General features: G+C 39.9%; 2 protein-coding genes across 9 annotated transcripts in view; one reads left to right on the forward strand and one right to left on the reverse strand.

Annotated features, from left to right (window-relative positions):
- P2RY12 (purinergic receptor P2Y12) overlaps nucleotides 1-16744 on the forward strand; it is a 49927-nt gene extending 33183 nt beyond the window's left edge. For 2 of the 4 annotated variants that reach the window (XM_043474022.1, XM_043474023.1), the window contains exons 2-3: nucleotides 12877-13042; nucleotides 14734-16744. In XM_043474022.1, coding sequence (XP_043329957.1) covers nucleotides 14742-15761 — 1020 coding nt within the window. In that variant the 5' untranslated portion in view covers nucleotides 12877-13042; nucleotides 14734-14741 and the 3' untranslated portion in view covers nucleotides 15762-16744. Of the gene's footprint in view, nucleotides 1-8483; nucleotides 8775-12876; nucleotides 13043-14733 lie in introns of those variants that run through there. The other 2 variants (XM_043474021.1, XM_043474020.1) reach the window with 2 other exon arrangements.
- MED12L (mediator complex subunit 12L) overlaps nucleotides 1-20283 on the reverse strand; it is a 347565-nt gene that overhangs the window by 74649 nt on the left and 252633 nt on the right. For all 5 annotated transcript variants that reach the window (XM_043474000.1, XM_043474003.1, XM_043474002.1 and 2 more), the window contains one exon: nucleotides 4999-5146. In XM_043474000.1, the coding sequence (XP_043329935.1) occupies nucleotides 4999-5146 (148 nt within the window). The remainder of the gene's footprint in view (nucleotides 1-4998; nucleotides 5147-20283) is intronic.

Genomic DNA, 20283 nt, shown 5'->3' on the forward strand with positions numbered 1-20283 from the left:
TGGTAGGGACCAAACAGAAGCAGAAGATATCAAGAAGAGGTGGCAAGAACACTCAGAGGAACTGTACAAAAAAGATCTTCACGACCCAGATAATCACGATGGTGTCATCACTCACCTAGAGCCAGACATCCTGGAATGTGAAGTCACGTGGGCCTTAGGAAGCATCACTACGAACAAAGCTAGTGGAGGTGATGGAATTCCAGTTGAGCTATTTCAAATCCTAAAAGATGATGCTGTGAAACTGCTGCACTCAATATGCCAGCAAATTTGGAAAACTCAGCAATAGCCACAGGACTGGGAAAGGTCAGTTTTCATTCCAATCCCAAAGAAAGACAATGTCAAAGAACGCTCAAACTACCGCACAACTGCACTCATCTTCCACGCCAGTAATGCTCAAAATTCTCCAAGCAAGGCTTCAGCAATACGTGAACCATGAACATCAGATGTTCAAAATGGTTTTAGAAAAGGCAGAGGAACCAGAGATCAAATTGCCAACATCTACTGGATCATCGAAAAAGCAAGAGAGTTCCAGAAAAACATCTATTTCTGCTTTATTGACTATGCCAAAGGTTTTGACTGTGTGGATCACAATAAACTGTGGAAAATTCTTCAAGAGATGGGAATACCAGACCACCTGACCTGCCTCTTGAGAAACCTGTATGCAGGTCAGGAAGAAACAGTTAGAACTGGACATGGAAGAGCAGACTGGTTCCAAACAGGAAAAGGAGTACGTCAAGGCTGTATATTGTCTCCCTGCTTATTTAACTTCTATGCAGAGTACATCATGGGAAACGCTGGGCTGGAAGAAGCCCAAACTGGAATCAAGACTGCCGGGAGAAATATCAATAACCTCAGATATGCAGATGACACCACCCTTATGGCAGAAAGTGAAGAAGAACTAAAGAGCCTCTTGATGAAGGTGAAAGAGGAGAGTGAAAAAGTTGGCTTAAAGCTCAACATTCAGAAAACTAAGATCATGGCATCCAGTCCCATCACTTCATGGCAAATAGATGGGGAAACAGTGACTGACTTTATTTTTTTGGGCTCCAAAATCACTGCAGATGGTGACTGCAGCCATGAAATTAAAAGATGCTTACTCCTTGGAAGGAAAGTTATGACCAACCTAGACAGCATATTAAAAAGCAGAAACATTACTTTCTTAATAAAGGTCCATCTGGTCAAGGCTATGGTTTTTCCAGTGGTCATGTATGGATGTGAGAGTTGGACTGTGAAGAAAGCTGAGTGCCAAAAAAATGATGCTTTTGAACTGTGGTGTTGGAGAAAGAGTCCCTTGGACTGCAAGGAGATCCAACCAGTCCATCCTAAAGGAGATCAGTCCTGGGTGTTCATTGGGAGGACTGATGCTGAAGCTGAAACTCCAATATTTTGGCCACCTGATGGGAAGAGTTGACTCATTGGAAAAGACCCTGATGCTGGGTGGGATTGGGGGCAGGAGGAGAAGGGGACGACAGAGGATGACATGGCTGGATGGCATCATTATGGACATGAGTTTGAGTAAACTCCGGGAGTTGGTGATGGACAGGGAGGCCTGGCGTTCTGTGATTCACGGGGTCTCAAAGAGTCAGACATGACTGAGCGACTGAACAGAACTGAAACGACTTGCTAATGGCAAATGTAACAGCAAATGTTTTATAAAACAACATTAGAAAGAAAGGAGATTTCTCTTTCAACAAGAAGCAAGTATGGTTTAGGGGCAAAAGACAAGCAAAAAACCCAGGATGTTTTATTTCCTAAAACAAACGAACAGAATTTAAATGTGCTGAGTAACATAAGGTACAAGATTATGTGTAACTTTTGCCAAATAACACCAAATATAATGCAAAGAATAAGAACAAAGAAGTTCATGAAACCTACTTGTTTTTCAGTATCTATTCTCAAAGGTACAAATGTGATATTTTGCCTTCAATATAGCTGCTCACAGGTCATAAGTGTGTTTAAAATATTCAAGTTTTGAATTTTCACTTACTAACATCATTGATCCAAGACCGAAAGCTTACACCAATAGTCTTGGGTGCCATGATCTTTGGAAGTGAAGTTAATATATTTATTCAGTTTTTCTTGGGACCAAAACCAAGTGTGTCATCAAGAAAAGTAACAGAATTGAGGATGAAGAGCCGGTATGAGAACTCAAAAAAGCCTCTTTATTGGTTTGTCTACATTAATAGGCTCTATTTACTTACGCATAGCTAAGTGAAAGAAAAATTTAAGAAGTTACTGGTGGTTCTCAAAGGAATATTTTAATGACATTTACATAAGCAATAATATAATAGTAATTCATAGATTTTCATGTTTTATGTTCATTTGCTTTCAAAATACATATTATTGCTCTTCTGTGACTTAACTTTGGTTTTCCATTTTTTTTAAAACAACTCTAATTCTGGTGCTCACTTCAGCAGCACATATACTGAATCTCTAATCCTAGAAGCTTGGGCTTTTGTGTTATGATAAACTTCATTAATGGTTTGAAAATTCACACCCAAAGGCGACCTGTCAATGTAAATGTAGAATGAGACTTGCCTGTGTTCGACTACAAATTCAACATTAGACTATGAACCCACCCCACCTTCCCAGGCAAAGTCTGATTGATCTGCGAGTATACCTAATGAGTTCCTCAAAGTCATGTTTTTATTTGTAACCAGAAATCAAACACATGCTAAGACAACCTGTTTTCTAGCCTCACCAGGATATCAATGCTAGTGTTTACATAGTGACTTAAACTTAAGACTCCTTAGCAGAAGGCAGTTTGCTATCCCCCAAATTAAGAAACATATTTCTGATTGATGAGGAGTTTTATTTAGAATGTGGGAAAGACAAAATCCCCACTGAAGATGCCCCTCTCCTCAGCAGTGCCTCTAGTACTGAATATCTCAAAAATTAGCATGGAAGAGCAATTATCCCCTGGTGAGTTCACAAGCCAGGAACTGCCTATTTAAGAGACTAGTCCAAAGATAGGACAGACGACAGTGGAGCATTTTAAAAAAAACTCTTCGTGAAGAAAGGAAGTGGACTCAGCAGAAAGGGACACCGCAGTGCTTCCTTCCTTGTCCCACCCCTCAGCCTTCCAATACCAAACATTCCACAGGATCTGCAAAGACCTGCTAAAATTAATTTAGGAAAAGCATGTATTACTGAACCTCCTAAAGAGATTGTGTCCATCCCATTCCCAAATATACAAAAAAGTAGTTTCGGATACAGTTTGCCAGCCAGCTGCTGAGCTTCGAAATTCAGCCTATTTCCTCTTTTCTTTACGAGAGAAAAGAGAAAAATAGCAGATCAACAGTTTTTTCAGAACAGTTCTTCCCCCTCCTCACAATCTTGATAATGGCAACAGGTTTCATTTCCCTTCTACAACCTCATGGAGTTCCTACAGCACTAGCTCCTTATGTGGCCACAGAAGAGAGTTAGGGAATCTGATGTAAATAACATGCAGGCAGCTGTCCCACTGAGATCTAATACATCAGGTGCCCAAAACACACTTAAAGACTGAAAAACATGCCACCCTCCTACCTTACTTCTGCATCTGCACCCTAAGGATGGAGAGGAAAGAGAGCTATTTGCATTGGTTATATCTGCACTTTTCTGTAGGAAAGATCTACTGTGGACAAGCTTCAGTATTTTGTTCAATTAAAGTCCTAAGACTGGATCCTCTGGGAAAAGGTTCATAAAACAGTATTTATTTTGTAGCGAACAGCAAAGTGGAATTCCTAGAGGTGGTTTATGCCATGTGTAGGAAGTGTGCTATTTTCACAGGGAAAGTCCAAACTTTCCCACTGTATTACCTAAGTAAAAGAGAAATAAACACCACTGGTGGTGGTGGAGTATACAAAATGATATCACATTTTAAACCATATGACTATCTAATAAAATAAACTTTGGAAAGGGTAATTAGGCCAATGTGAAGCGGATAATTACAAAATTCCAATTGTGCAATAAGGTGACATAACACAACGGCATAACTTCACTGTAAAAACTATGTGAAAAGATTGAGGAAAGAGCATTCCAAGGAAAGGCGTTATGGAGCAAAGGCCCAACCTTCTTCTTAACAGAAATTGTTTGGAGATGCGAGTAGCCTCCGCTACCTATTGCAATTATTCTTCTGAATAACGTAAGAAAAGATCAGCCACTACAGTCTCACTAATTTAAATTATCATGTAAATATGAGGAGGCTTCCCTGGTGGCTTAGTGGTAAAGAATCCACCTGCCAATGCAGGAGATGTGGGTTCTATGCCTGGGTCAGGAAGATCCCCTTGGAGGAGGACATGTCAAACTATTCCAGTATTCTTGCCTGGGAAATCCCATGGACAAAGCAGCCTGGCGGCTACAGTCCATGGGGTTGCCAAGAGTCTGACACGACTGAGCGACTAAACAACAACAAAAATATGATGAGCCAACTGCAAGCTTGAGAAGAGGATGGAATTAGGGGAACAGACCTCTTCCAGACTAAGGGTTTTCCACTTTTTAATACTTTATCACGAATGCTTAGTCACTCAGTCATGTCCAACTCTTTGTGTCCGTTTGACTGAAGCCCACCAGGCTCCTCTGTCCATGGGATTTTTCAGGCAAAAATACTGGAGTGGTTGCCATTTCCTTCTCCAGGGGATCTTTCCAACACAGAGACTGAACCCACATATCCTGTGTCTCCTGCATTGCAGGCAGATTCTTCACCTGCAGAGCCATCAGGCAAGTTCTTTTAATACTTTATATATGACTACTGCAGAAAATTTGGGAAATATGAAAAAAAAGAGGAACAAGTAAAAATTACCACTATCTATCCATGGAAGGCACTATTTTAAATGCAAAGATTACTATAAACGGAATCAAGGCCTTAAAATTTCAATGTGCTTATTCATATTTCAATGTAACAGTCATTTGGGAGAGGAAACACTGCTGACCATGCCACGTATGGCTTTGATAAAGCCTGCTAAGGCGGAAGATGACAGAGAGCACAATGGGGGCAAAGGCATGAGGGCTCCTTACCCCCCGTCTCTGTGTTGCTCTTCTTATTCAGGATTTTCAAAATATCTTTGGTAATCTTCTTCAGCTGATGCCTGGCTTCATCCCGCTCTTTCCCCACTCCGTAAAGAAGGATTGTGCGCTGGTTACATTCATGACTTGAAGATTCATCCTGAGAAAGAGAAAACGCGTTTTGAAAGGCGTTTTAAAGGCGCTTTGAAAGGCCTGTTTAAAGGGCGGGGTTCGTGGACATGAAATGCGCTAACCACGGCATCTCCATGCTGGCTCGTGTGTTGGTGGCATCTGGCCCGCCTTTCAATTCACCTCAACCTCCACTGGCAACACCCTGGTTTTTCCAGTTTGGAACTTGCTAAAGTTTAAAAAAAAAAAAAAAAGTATCAACTGACCTGAAGTCTTAATAGAAGCAGTTGATGTGGGCGTACCTTACAGAGTAAGTTTTGACTCTTCATTGTTTAAAATTTAACATGGTATTAATGTCACATCCTAATTACATACTAGCTATATTTTTCCTTATGGAAAATGTTATTTCTTAGTAAGCTCGGTTTTCTACATTCACTAAACATTTTTAAACACTTTATATTTTGGCTAGGATCCTCAAGTACTTTTATTTAAAAAAAAAAAGTTCTGTTAACTTCCAACATGACTGTGTAAGACACAAGAATGTATATTTCTTTCCAAATGTTAACAGAAGACAGCATGGTCTTATTGGGTGTGAGAAAAATAGTTGGAAATGCAAACACATTCTGACACCACCTCCGGCCCCCACCCCACCCCCACCCCAGACACAGTGAATTCAAATCACTGTTTTTCCTACACAGGAGAGGAAATTACTAAGCGCATCATAAAAACACATTCCTCAACCAAAGTTAAATAATCCAAGACATGTCCTCTCTTATGCCTGGTTTTGAATTCTTCTCTGTCTTCTTTTCTCTTTGATCCTATATTCCTAAATTTTCTTGGTAAAATTCCTAGTTCTATCATTTAGCCCATCTCCTTTTCTTACTCGTGTGAGGTACTTACTATCACTAATAGTATCTATCCCTAAGAAGCTCACATGAGGAAAAGATTTGTCCCAGGGAAAACAAACTGGATTCTGTGCAAATAAACTAGCAGTGTCTGCAAAGAGGAGCAGAGTCCTTGTGACCTGAAGAACACTAATGTTCCATACGGAGTACACTCCACGCGTGTGCTCTGCACGAAGTCGCATTCTGCTTCTGCAGTCTTGAAGTCAGACCCTGCTTCCTCTCGGCTTCAGTCCCTCTTCGCTCAGTCTCTGTCATTCTGTCTTTCTCTCACCTGCCTGCATTCAAGGCGCCACTTCTTGCATTGCTTCCTTCCTTATAACATTTTATCAGAAACATATATTTGCATAATCTGCCAACCTATTTTGCTACCACGTCCCCAAATGTTATTTTAAGTGCTCAAATGTGCCTTCTTAAAAAAAAAAATAGCTAGCAGTGTTTTCTAGAAGTTGTTATTTAATATCCTGAGTTGCATAATCTCTTCCAAAGTCTCAACGGACAGACCTAGCTCCAGCATAAAGTCAACATAGACAGTGATTCCTATAGCTCTATAACCTGAGCTACTGCGCGAATCTCTGATTTTGTCGTTCCTCCACAGCATTACTGATATATTTCTTTTATCTGGTGGGATGTGTAAATATAAGCCCTACAAAGGGAACAGAAATGCGATGAGGAAACTGCACAAAATTCAGATGCCAGTCATGTGCCCTGGTGATTGTTTTCAGCTAAGTCACCTGTCAAGCGGTTCTGGTGTAAACTTGAGTGTGAGGGGCGATGGAAAGATGTTAGTAACAGCTGTTTAGAGAGTACCTACCTACAGCAAGCCAAGGTACTACGAACCCTGAAAAAAACGCATGGATGAATGTCCCCTGATTAAGGAGTACAGATCCAGCGTCATCCCGGCAGCATCTGCAGAGCTCGAAGCCCAAACAGAGGAAGGAAGGTATCCTAGAAAGATCCATGTGTTCTATGGACATGGAGTACCAGGGCTCCACACTCGTCAAGTAACAGCCCCAGATCAGGGTAAGACAAGGCTGTGACTGCACCCAAGGTATGCCCTTGCCAACGCCATGGTCCAGAAAAACGAACCTTTTTGAGCCTCAGATTCTTCCTCTAAAAACTGGTAACACCTCCTTTATTACAAGGCTTGGGTGAGAACTGAGATGTTTGGAAAAAGGCTTAGTGGCATGTCAGACACAGCACCCACTGCTGCCCACTCATATTACTGCACCTCCCCGGGGAAGCTCCCGACAACATTCCTCAGTGCTTCCCAACGGCGCTGAGCACTTCCTTCCTTTGCAGGTCTCCTCCTGCCACCTGAAGTGCTCTCAACACCCTCAACTGCACCTGTAGAAATGCTGTGTAGGACGACAGCATTCCTGTCACCCGAGTTTAGTGAAAACCCTCACGACAGGGGACGGGATGGGGAGGAGAGACTCTGGAGCATTTACCACGGTGTATAGCACTTATTTTCTCAGCATCTGTTACATGTCTGTCTGCTCCACTAGACTCTCAGTTTTGCGAGGAAGAACCCAGCTCTATTTTATTCACATTTACATTCTCCTTAATGGCGCTTAATATTTGTTAAATATGTGAAACAAGGAATAATAGAGTAGATCAATCAAAAAACTAAAAGAATGGGGCAGGGGCGAGGATAAGAGCAAAACATTGTTTTATAGAGAAGTTGGCTTGATAACTAAGTGTTGAAAAACTGAAGATGAGAAATGAGAGGCAGAGAGAAAGACCAAAAAAGTTTGTAGGGTATAAAGTAGGTCTTAATGGTAGAAATAAAAAATAAGACGCAAAATCAAGAGGTACCTGAAAGAAGTTAGGAAAGGATTGGGAAGTTTCAAGATGGACTCACTAGATAAAATCTGTTGGTGGGTAAAGGAGCAGGTTATAAGGGTAGGGAGCTCATGAATTCACCATTAGGTGAGAGAAATTCAAGGGGTGGGTGGAAACATATTACAAATGTCTAGTAGGTGGTTTGACAGCAGGTATAGTGTAGAAGTGATAGCTTAGGGAAAAACGCAACATGTCACTAGAACGGATTCTAATCCCCCATGTTCTCTTTGGACGGAGTATGGGAGGGAAGAATGCTGAAACAGTGAAGGGGATAAATAAGTCATCAAATGATGGATATACACTCTCCATAATTAACAAGTAACCAAAGAAGTCAAGGTCACAGAAGTGAGGGAAGCAATAGTTAATAACAGGGACCATCAACAGTGTTGAAAACAGTTAGGAAATTACAGTGGATGCTGGCTCCCTGACTTATTTCTTAAAAAAAAAAAACCAAAAAACGTGTGAACCTCAAAAGAGAAGTTTCTCTAGAGCGGTAGGGGCAGAGAGGAGGAAACAGGAGGCTGGATGAGAGTGGTGGTGCAATGGTGACTGACGGAAGTAGCCCACACCTACTAGCAGCTGAGTGTAGAGAAAAATAGCTTGAGAGGAAAGTGATCCCTTTATTAGGATGACCAATGACATACTCTCGTTTCAAAGCTATGCTTCAAGTGAGTCTCCAGAAAGGAAATCCGGACTGGAAGGCAGATGATACTGACAAAGGGGACAGGCAACAGTGACCTCTTGTCTGGATTTAACTTCAGAAGAAAGACGAGGACATCTTTCTACTTAACCACAGACAGAAATGAAAGCTGGTGAAAATACAGGGAAATCTGGAGGTGAAGAAGTGAGACGCTTGCATCAGTTCACTGGCCCTATTATGCTCAGGGGATGGGCCAGAGGCAGAGTCATGAGGTAAGAGTCAGGGGATGGAATTAAAGAGACAAGAGAAGCCTGCAGCTAGCTGGCAGGGGGCGGGGGGGGGAGCCCAAAGCTCTGGTCACTCTGTATATGGGGCATGAAGACAGCTTTGCTGACTTTTAACATTTTCTAGGGAAATCATGATAGCTGTTACTAGCTTTCAAGGAAGAAAGGCAACATTTTTAAAAGAAACTCTCTTTCAATAGCCTACAAGATTGGTTTACATCAATTTTTTGTGCATGTAGAAAATGTCCAAGTCTTCAAATAGCAACATACACATGAGAATAAGGTCAATCTCAGAAAATGGACCACATAGTACCAAAGGTATCGGTTAAGTTCAGCTCTTTCAGTTAAGTATTACAACACTCTGAAGTTGCATGGCTGTAAAAGCTCAGTGCAAGAGTTAGTCACTCAGTCATAGCCGACTCTTTGAGACTGCATGGACTGGAGCCTGCCAGGCTCCTCTGCCCATGGAATTCTCCAGGCAAAAGTACTGGAGTGGGTAGCCATTCCCTTCTCCAGGGGATTTTTCCAGCCCTAGGGATCAAACCCAAGTCTCCTGCACTGCAGGCAGATTCTTTACTGTCTGAGCTACCAGGGAAGCCCAAAAGATCAGTAATTCTCTTGTTGATGCCCTGAAGGACACATCTGTCGGGCAGGAGAAAGAATCCAGGGGACAGTCTATGGAAGCCTAGTCATCCCCTTTCATGCTAGCCCACTGCTGTCCTTGCGTTAAGAAGGTCACCTCCCTGTAAACTGAGTTCTGAACATCTTATCCTCCAGATCAATTAGTTTTCTTTCTTCAGATAATATCTCAAACTCACAAAGACTTAATTGATTTTAAGAGCAATTAGGAGGATACACATCCAAAAACTCTGGAAGGTGTGTTGCATTGATAGTATAGAAATTGAAAGATGTTCCTTAAGCCAAATGTTCTGAGAAGGGAAAACTGGATTTAACTGAAGTCTGATGTTAGTCATCTTCATTTCTTTAAAATAAGTGACTAGAAATGTTGCCAAAACTTGTGTGTGAGTTCATAAGGATGTGACCACAGTGGTGAGATTATTAGAGCTCTGAACTCTCCTTTCACCTCCAGTCATTATTTCTTTCAGTTGAAGCATTCAATGGACCATATTATTCTGTACAGAAGAGAATAAATTCAAATCAGTGTTACAGCAGGAAGAAGCCTTGGGCTGGTGGAGGAGAACGGGTGTGCACGCTGCGGGCAGGCTGGGCCAAAGGAGGAGGAAATTAGGAGCAGCTTCTCAGTAGTATGACGCCTGACCTGGAGTAATTTCTTCTAAATCAAGAGAATCAGGGGCTCCTATAATTAGATTTGTAAAGGAAAGCTTCATAAGATAATAGCTTATAGTCAACAGTATGGCCAAAATGAGGCCTTCATCCAACAAACTCAGAGCATCCGAGGAGCATTATGGCTGTCAAGCGGATTAATTATAGACACCACCCCTCTGCTTTCAAGCAAAACACGCAGGACAAGGATGACAAATAACTGGATCACCAGAGATAGTATTCTTTTTTGTTTGTTTTTTTGCTAAACATCGCAATGCTCAATACTCCTTACTTTTGGAATTTATCTTATGTCTAACCTAAACGTCTACATTCTAACAGGTAAAGCCAAACTAGATGACATGAGAACCGCCTTAAAACACATGTCCCTCATCAAAACGTTCACTACTATCAACACAATTGCATTTCAAAACCATAAGACAAGAGAACTAAAAGAGTATTAAGAGTTAATCCAAGGGCATCATTACCTCTTCATCTCCTCCCCAACCCAGTTTCACAAGGACCACAGGTTCCTACCATTTCAGGGCATGGCACTCTCCATTCCCAGTAATCCTATTTGAAGCAAATATGTATTTTCGGAGAAACAGACTACCTTTAGTAGACTCGATAAAAAAAGAAACCAAGTAAGCCATGTGCATATAAAAATTCTAGGGTATACAGAATTAGTTCACTTTTCCAGTTGTCTTCCAACGACAGACTAAACACCATCAGAGAAGATTCACAGACAGGTGTGGCTGTGAGTTAGTCAGAGCAGAGATAAAGAGGAGAGATCAAGAACTGGAGCCTTTCATTTACCCCTCAACTCACTAGTCACAGCACTACAGAAATCTGGAAACGTAAATGAGTTAAGTATACTGAAATAGTGTTCCTTTCGTGTGGCATATTAATTTGTTGAAAATAGGCAGGATTTTCCCCGCCCCCCAGCCTTGTTTCATCCTAAGGTCTTAGAAACACTTCACATACATTCCTTAAAACTGAAAACCAATCTGGTGTAAAGGCAAGTATGACTCCTATTTTCCTAAAAGAAGTATAGCCATTCCATTCATGGCGTTCACCTCTCACTGCTGGGCCTCAGTGTGGGGGAAGGGTTGTGGAGACGGTAAGATGGGGAAGACTTTTATACCCAGAGGTCACAGGTGCAGGCTCTAGAACTAGACAGCATGAGCTGGAATCGGGTCTCTAACTTCGCTGCTCTGCGCCTTCGTTTTCATCATCCAGAGAATAGAAATAAGATGATTATCTACTTCACAGAATAGTTAATTCATGACAGTGTAAGAAACCAAAAGCGGGCTATTATTATTCTGAAGCGTATGTGGCATAAAAGCTTTTTCCAAAAGTATGATCTCTCTCTAAACCAACAAATAAGTTAATTTTCCAAGAGTATATCATCAAACCGATGTCTAGATGGTTAACAGATGATGTGACTGACATTTCCAACTGAAATTACCCAAATCTGTAGCTTGATTTCAAATCCATAATGCCAACAAAATTCTCAGCTAGTTTAAATCAGTGGTCTTCAACCCTTAAGGTATAGAAGCATCACTCATACAGGAAACTACAGGTGAGGAAACTATAGATGAGGGCTGCATCCCTGAATTTCTGAACCACCGGGGCTAGAACAGTGCCCAAGGAAGTGCATTTCTCGTGACTCCTCAGGTGACACTGAGCCGCTCTTCTGTCCTTTAAAGACCGTCCTTGAAGGTCATCTAATCTACACTGAGACAGACGCACTAAAAACTCAGAAGAAATAAATAACCAAAAGATGTATTTACAACAAAGACACTTACCCAAGTGGATCTGCTGGTGACAGAAGGACATTATAGCTCGAGACAGTGTGTGAGTGTGTGCACAAGCGTGATTACCCACAATATTTATATAAAGGTGACACTGAGGCTCATCACTGAAAGATTGTTGTTAGTCGCTAAGTCGCTAAGTCACGTCCGACTCCTTTGCAACCCCATGGGCTGTAAGGATTTCCTAGGCGAGAATATTGTAATGGGTAGCTATTTCCTTCTCCAGGGGATCTTCCCAACTCAGGGATTGAACCCATGTCTCCTGCCTGGCAGGCAGATTCTTTACCACTGAGTCACCTGGAAAGCCCTCACTGAATGATATATTTCCCCAAAAAACAAAGGCAAAGTCAAAAGAAATCTGTTTAAACTCTACTCAAAACAGGCATAAAAGTCCTATATAATAAGCCTAGCAATGGATACAACTGTTTTTTTCTTTCTTAATGTAATTTTAGAATCTTCAATTTTATAATGGGAGGAAACTGTGTCGCCTACAAAGAGCTGATCAAATACAGATTTAAAATAATGACATTATTAACCAGGAAAAAAAACAAAGAGCAAGAGACCTAACATCCCTAATGAGCACACATTACGAGTTAATGTGATTACTTGTTAAAAGGCAATAGATCACCAATGTTGGGCACAATATGTTTTCAGGTAAACAACCATCTGACAAAGCAAGTCTGCAGCCTTCTCCAGGAAGCAGACATCAGTAGGCTTGATCTCTTGGACTTATCATTTGCATGGGAAATAACCCAAAGAGCTCACAAAGCATCAACTCTACAGCAGGTTTCAGTAAAAAGCCACAGGATTTTAAATTGCTTTTTAAAAGATGACTTCTCACCCACCGTGCCCCATATTTCCCAAGGAAATAAAAGCAGAAGTCCTAAAAGCGGGCCAGACGGAAATACAGTGTCTGCACAGCCCTGGGTCCACGGCATCTGAAGGTAACTTCTGATTGTGAAGTCCTCTTCCTCTCTCCCCCTATTTCTCTCTAGAACACTCAAGACCTGACTGATGAAACCTCAGCAGATTCTCTATCATAAAGAGTGTGAGCAGCTAAACTAAGACATTAAAAGGAAAATAACAGATGCCACTCTACAGCCTGTATTAACTACCACTTACTGGATACATTCAAATTCTTCAAGAATCAAGAGTAACCAGGTAATTTTATACCCAGAAGTATTTGAAAAGCATATGTATTTGCACTATGATGTGTGTGTGTATATTTTTTTTTCAAGTTTTCTTAAGTTGGAAACCTTTAATAGCAATATCAATGTGAGTACTTAAATGGAATATAAACTAAAATACAAGCTGCATTAATGATGCTGGAGATAACCAGCATTTTAAAAAGAAATTATACAGAACATGGAAAAAAAATTCAAATGGTCTTACTTATTTTATCTTGAGTATAAAATGAGATTTGCTAATAGTTAGGGGGAGCTGAAGTTCTTCATGTCAAGAATACTCGTTAAACAAGCAACAGTTTATGAATAATGAGCATTCTCAAAGTATAATTTCCAAAACTATCAGAGCATAAACAAAGAAAAATAGCAGTAGCAAGTAAGGTTAAGTTGGTTATCTTCTATCAAATTCTAGGGCTTATTTAGTCTTTTTTTTTTTTTAAAGTTAAACTGGTGAGGAGGTGTATGACATAAACCTCAATTTGTTTAACATCCAGTAATGAAAGGATGGAAAAAAGAATTCCATTGACATTTGGGGGAATTTAGAAGTTTTTTCTTGGTATTGAGGTATCTGTGCTTTAATATTACCACGTCTTATATTTAGGAATAATATTTTCTTTAGAATCAATCCCATTGGTTTTTGATGAATTCAAATTTTACAAATTTCATTTTAAATTTCAAAACTTAGATGCCAAATAATGTATTCAAGTTAATATATTCAAGTCAAGTGTTAATTTCCTTTATAGCTGCCTGTTGTATAAAAACCTATGGATCCAGGCAGGGACATGATCTTGGTATTCTATTTTAGTTACCATTATACACGCTATAAACCTAGAAAGTATGCCTGGGGTATTTTGAGGAATGCCATCTAATGACTACATACAGAAATCATTTCCTCATTTTTTTTTTAACCATTTAAAAATTTTCCCTGAATGATAGTCAAGAAAACATATGTGAAACCTTAAAATTTACTAAGCAAAGCTGGAAAAGAGATGCACATGGGTTAAAATATTTGCAGCCAAAGAATACTCTGTGAGGCTGGTTTTCAAACGGATGACAGAGCAATACAGAGGCAGAAATACATTCCAATTATAAAGGGAAAAATTTGTTTTCTGCTCTTTATTTAACAATGAATTTTATACAAGTGATTTTATACAAACTTCTTTTCACTATTACTTTAAAAGTCTACTATGCAATTATCAGTCATTTCTCCTTAGAACCCTTTAAAGGTACTAGAGAAAATGAAGTCCAGGAGTAAGGATTGCTATAGGAAAAGTGACTATGAATAAAAACAACAAAGCCAGAAGGTAAGGAAATGAAACTGGAGAAGAATAAGGCATAGCCTAAGTATTTCTCTTCTAGTTTTTATGTATATGCACTTTTGCCTAAGATCAAAAATGTTCTGTAAGAGGCAAACATGCAAAAAATAAGAAATACAAAGCAACCACATCTTCATAAAATGTTCTTCAGACTATTTTACTATGCAAATAGAGTATCTGCCACTATGAAATATTTTGATTTGGTTTTTCTGTGTTCTTTACTAACTGCCCCATGAGGATCAGGCAGCTTAATTTTTTCGGAGCAGTCTCTCTGAAAACATTACCCACAGAGATGAGGGCAGAATCGGGCAGCAGGGAACCTGACGATCATCTCTCCCTCCGTCCCCCCCAGGCAGCGCCATGGACAACCTCAGCTCCGTGGCAGGGAACAGCAGCCAGTGCAGCCGAGACTACAAGGTCACCCAGGCGCTCTTCCCGCTCCTCTACACCGTCCTGTTTCTCGTGGGACTCGTCACTAACAGCCTGGCCATGAGGGTGTTCTTTCAGATCCACAGTAAATCCAACTTCATTATTTTCCTTAAGAACACCGTCATCTCCGATCTCCTCATGATTCTGACTTTTCCATTCAAAATCCTTAGCGATACTAAGCTGGGAACAGGACCCCTGAGGGCCTTCGTGTGCCAAGTGACCTCCGTCGTGTTCTATTTCACAATGTACATTAGCATCTCATTCCTGGGGCTAATAACCATCGATCGCTACCAGAAGACCACCAGGCCCTTCAAGACGGCCAACCCCAACAACCTCCTGGGGGCTAAGGTCCTCTCGGTTATCATCTGGGCGTTCATGTTCTTAATCTCCTTGCCTAACATGATTCTGACCAACAGGAGGCCGAGGGACAAGACTGTGAAGAAATGCTCATTTCTGAAGTCAGAGTTTGGTCTGGTCTGGCATGAAATAGTCAATTATGTCTGTCAGGTCATTTTCTGGATTAATTTCCTCATTGTCATCGTATGCTATACGCTCATTACCAAAGAACTGTACAAGTCATATGTGAGAACAAGGGGCGCTGGCAAAGTCCCCAAGAAAAAGGTCAACATCAAGGTTTTCATCATCATCGCTGTGTTTTTCATATGTTTCGTTCCGTTCCATTTTGCCCGAATCCCCTACACCCTGAGTCAAACCCGGGATGTCTTTGACTGTGCAGCTGAGAATACTCTGTTCTACGTGAAAGAGAGCACACTCTGGCTGACGTCCTTAAACGCGTGCCTGGATCCATTCATCTACTTTTTCCTTTGCAAATCCTTCAAAAATTCCTTGATGAGTATGCTGAGATGTTCCGGTTCTGCATCATCTCCAACCCATGATAAGAGGAAAAAAGGACAGGACGGCAGTGACCCAAGTGAAGAGACACCGATGTAAATAAACTGAGGCGATACTTCAGCCTATTAGTGTATATGACTCCCCAAAGGCAAGCACTATGTGGAAAATATTAACACTGCCTAAGAAGTAGCTGGGTTAGTAACAATAACTCTTGAAACAAGTAATAAACAGAAGACTACGGAAGCAATTTTCTTTTCCTTGTCCAATACTGAAAGCAATCTTAAGCAGCAGAGAAGTGACCTAACATGTAGCCGTGTAGCAAAACTAACTGCATCCAATCACCATGCCACACGCAGAACTACACACAGGCATGACATGTGGAGTTCTGACAAAATGTGTAAACCACATAATAATGTATACTGTAATTAAAAAAAAATACATTGATCACAATCCTATTATGAATTTATTACAATAAGCTAAGAATGATAAATCTGATAAAATCACACCAATTATTATATACTATATATGTACATATACATGCTCATATATATATATATATATATATATTGCAGTCCCTTAACCAAATGCTGACCTATGTGATACTCTTTATAAAAATTTAAGTAATTGAGACATGCAAAGAACACTAACTACTAACTTTCGATTATGAGGAAAAACTTAAGGGATTTAAACTAATTGAAATGGTAATGGATCAGACAAAAAGGTTTTAAAACTACCTTCTCAAGAAAAACAGCAGACATAGCAATGTTATTAAAACAGAGTTATTTTACAATGTTCAAATACCAGGAACTTATGAATATCTCCTTAACAGCACAGAAACTGGTTTACTCATATTTTGATAACTTTAGTAAATACAGTACCATCCTTGATACCGATCTCTATTAACTAGCTTCTAAAAACTGCCTGTGATTAGGGCTAACGAACATTTCCCCTATGAGAAAAACAAATTAAATATGATCACGCAGCTGAACAGTATGAACATTAACAGGAAAGTGATGAAAATGTTGGGACTTACCTGTTTGTCATTGGTGTATACAATAAATAATTTACATTAAACTCTAAAACATACTTTGTTGGAATTTCTTTGTTCAAAGTTATGAGATACTACAACTCATATTTTCTATACTCTCATATCAAATGAACCTATTTAAGAAAGGATAGTTGCCGATGCTATCCTTTTTATTACAAACTATTAGGCAAAATCTGTTCTGAAGGTGATATCTCATGTTAATCAGTTCACTGCTGTTATCGCTGCTTAGTCGCTAAGTCACGTCCGACCCTTTACAATCCCATGGACTACAGCACACCAGGCTCCTCTGTCCATGGGATTTCCCAGGCAAAAATACTGGAGTGGGTTGCCGTCTCCTTCTCCAGGGGATCTTTCCAACTGAGGAATCAAACCTGCTGCTCCTGCATTGGCAGGCAGGTTCTTTACCACTGAACCACCAGGGAATCCAATTAGTTCATACGTAAATGAAAAAATAGGTCAAACTTATAATGTTGTCAGATTCCACACAAGCCATATTGTTTTTTCAATGTAAACAAAACACACATCGCACTTGGAAATGGACATGGTTTATCAATTACTTATGATCCTGAGAGGTGATTCCCAACTACAAGGCATAGATACCAATATCTAAATATAATGTGAGAAGAAATAAAAAGGATTAGCTGTAGTAAAAGGAAGTTCACTGAATTCCAATATAATAGCTTCTATTCTACTAAGTTAAATTTCAGTACAAAGCTGAGCTCCTTTGACTCTCTAGATGTATCTGTTCTCAAGCAGCCACATTTCCTTCTCTGGCACTTCTGCAAGCGAGCACTGGATGTCAGTGGAGATACACAGAGACATGAATCAAAAAAGATGCGTGTCTGACTCACTGCGAGGGCAAAGGCAGTAGGCATCTCTGCCAGACAGACCAACGCAAGGCACTCTAACGTCACATGAGCAAACGCATTCTGTAAGAACACTGGGATATTTGAGCCAGAAAAGAAACAAGGATCAACAAATCTGACCACCATACTGTGGATATGGGAAACATAAAGGGCAGGTCTACTCCTCAATCCAGCCAAGTCAAGGGCAGACTGGCCACAGATTAGAGCTGGCCACGTCACACTGCCAGGGTCACATCAGGTGTCGGAAGACTGCAAGGCAGGCAGAGGTTTCCTGAATAATCAATCTTTCATCTGGGATTAAACTGATTCACTGAGATGATGATTTCAATAAGAGAAAGAACAAGAAAAGCTAATGGTGTTACAATACTTTTGCAAAACAAACAAACTTGTCCAATGTTTGGAATTATCTACGTTATTATACATAATATGAAAAATTTATGATAAACTCTAAATCATACTTAGTTGAGAGTTTTTGTTCAAATACATTACAAGCATATACTCCTTTATCAAACAAACTGAACCCATTCAAGACAGGTTAAGATATCACTATTTATGGAGTACTCATTTTACACAGAACATGTCACTATCTCTAGCTTTAGGAATTTTAATATACACAATATATCTCTCATTTCACAATAACTTCAAAAAGAGAGAGAGACGCCAAATTTTGTAGATACAGATTTAGAAGATGAGACAGACAAAACATAGTCTTGCCCATAAAAGTGGCTAAGGAGTCCTAATGATGCTAGTTACTGGCATTTTCTCCCAGTGACTTCATAAATAGTCTAAAGCAGGTGTGACAAATTTTAGCCTGCAAGTCAAATCTAGCCCAACACCTATTTCATACGACCTGTGATTTAAGAATGGTTCTTACACTTTCAAATATTTGCAGGAGGAAAATCGGAAGGATAAAACTTCACACTGCATAAAGTTGTAGGACATTCAAATTTCAGTGTCTGTAAGGTTTTATTAGCACACAGCCACACCCACCCAGGTTTTATCTATGGCTGACTTCCTGTTACAACAACGGGGCTGAGTAGTTGCGACAGACTGCGGGGCCACAAAACCTAAACATTTACTACCTGGCTGTTCAGAAGACTGACGGGCCTGCACTGGACCCCAAAACTTCAGAGAAGTGCCCTGCATAGAGCAAGAGCCCTCTCTTCGTGCATCTCAGTGTTTCAGCAGCTTTGCACTGGAAACACTTGTGGGTTCCTTTGGCTGATCTGGTCATAAGGGTTGGCTGGTAACATGCAAAGTGGAAAGTGGGATTACACTGATGCTGGTGGGAACAAAACATGCAAATATATTTACAAGTCAATAAGAGAAACAGCCTGACTTTAAAAAGTAAATAAATAGAAATGGGAAAGGGGCAAGAGAAATCAATTCCCAAGAGAAATACAAATAAATATTAAAAAATATGAAAAGATGTACACCCTCATTAACAAACAAGTTTATGTTTACATGACATGACTTTTTTCACCTGTAAATTTAGAATTGATTTAAAAGATTTTTAACAATTTTGTTGGATAATCCCACTTGATGAGACAGAAAATAAATACAATCTTCCGGAAAACTTTTTAAACATATCATTCAACATTTCAATGCATATCCTTTGATCCAGAAATCCCACTTCTAGGAAACTTTCGATAAATATGTTAGAATAACTACATAAAAATACATGGAGTGGTATCTGCTCTACAGCATGTTTTTAATAGAGAAAAACTGGAGGGAAAAAAAACTTAAATGCCCAAAAGCAGCAGCTTATCTAAACTATGATAACTTTATATAGTATATCCTTTTTAAAAAGATTGTTAGTAAATCTTCATATACTAACATGGAATGAAACAAAGATCCAATATGTCAATAAATATAAATATATATATACACAATACACATATTTGCACACACATTGGTGCATATATTTAAGGGGGATTAACTTTCACTTTCTACTGTATATTAATATGTCAATAACTGAATTCTTCAAACTTCTTTTCCTTTTATAATAAAATTATGGAACTGGATACTAATATAAATATTTCAGATAATAGTGTAAATTTATTGCTGCTTCCAGTTATATGTAGAGATTTTATAATACCAAATTTATTTATACACATGGATCACTACAGTAATGTTAAGCTGCATAATATATTTTAGATTACTACCACCTTGGGTTAGGGCTTCCCTGATAGCTCATTTGGTAAAGAATGCACCTGCAATGCAGGAGACCCTGGTTCGATTCCTGGGTCAGGAAGATCTGCTGGAGAAGGGATAGGCTACCCACCCCAGTATTCTTGGGGCTTCCCTGTGGCTCAGCTGGTAAAGAATCTGCCCGCAATGTGGGAGACGTGGGTTTGGTCCCTGGGTTGGGAAGATCCCCTGGAGAAGAGAAAGGCTACCCACTCCAGTATTCTGGCCAGGAGAATTCCATGGAGTCCATGGGGTCGCAAAGAGTCAGACATGACTGAGCAACTTTCACTTCACTTTCATTTTGGGTTAATTCAGTGTGGGATTTTAAACACTTTCATATAATCTGGGAAAGTACCATGGTATCCTTCGATGGGAAGTAAAAGGCTCTTCTATGAGTTACAGGAGTTCCAACTTTGACTTTCATTTCAATTGAAAGCAAATACTTCCTCATCTTTTCAATTATTATTTATATGGTACTGGTTACATGGACAGGAACTTTATACTGTTGAGTTTGATC

This window comes from Cervus canadensis, chromosome 7 (assembly GCF_019320065.1).
Source record: "Cervus canadensis isolate Bull #8, Minnesota chromosome 7, ASM1932006v1, whole genome shotgun sequence".
Classification (NCBI taxonomy): Eukaryota; Metazoa; Chordata; class Mammalia; order Artiodactyla; family Cervidae; genus Cervus; species Cervus canadensis.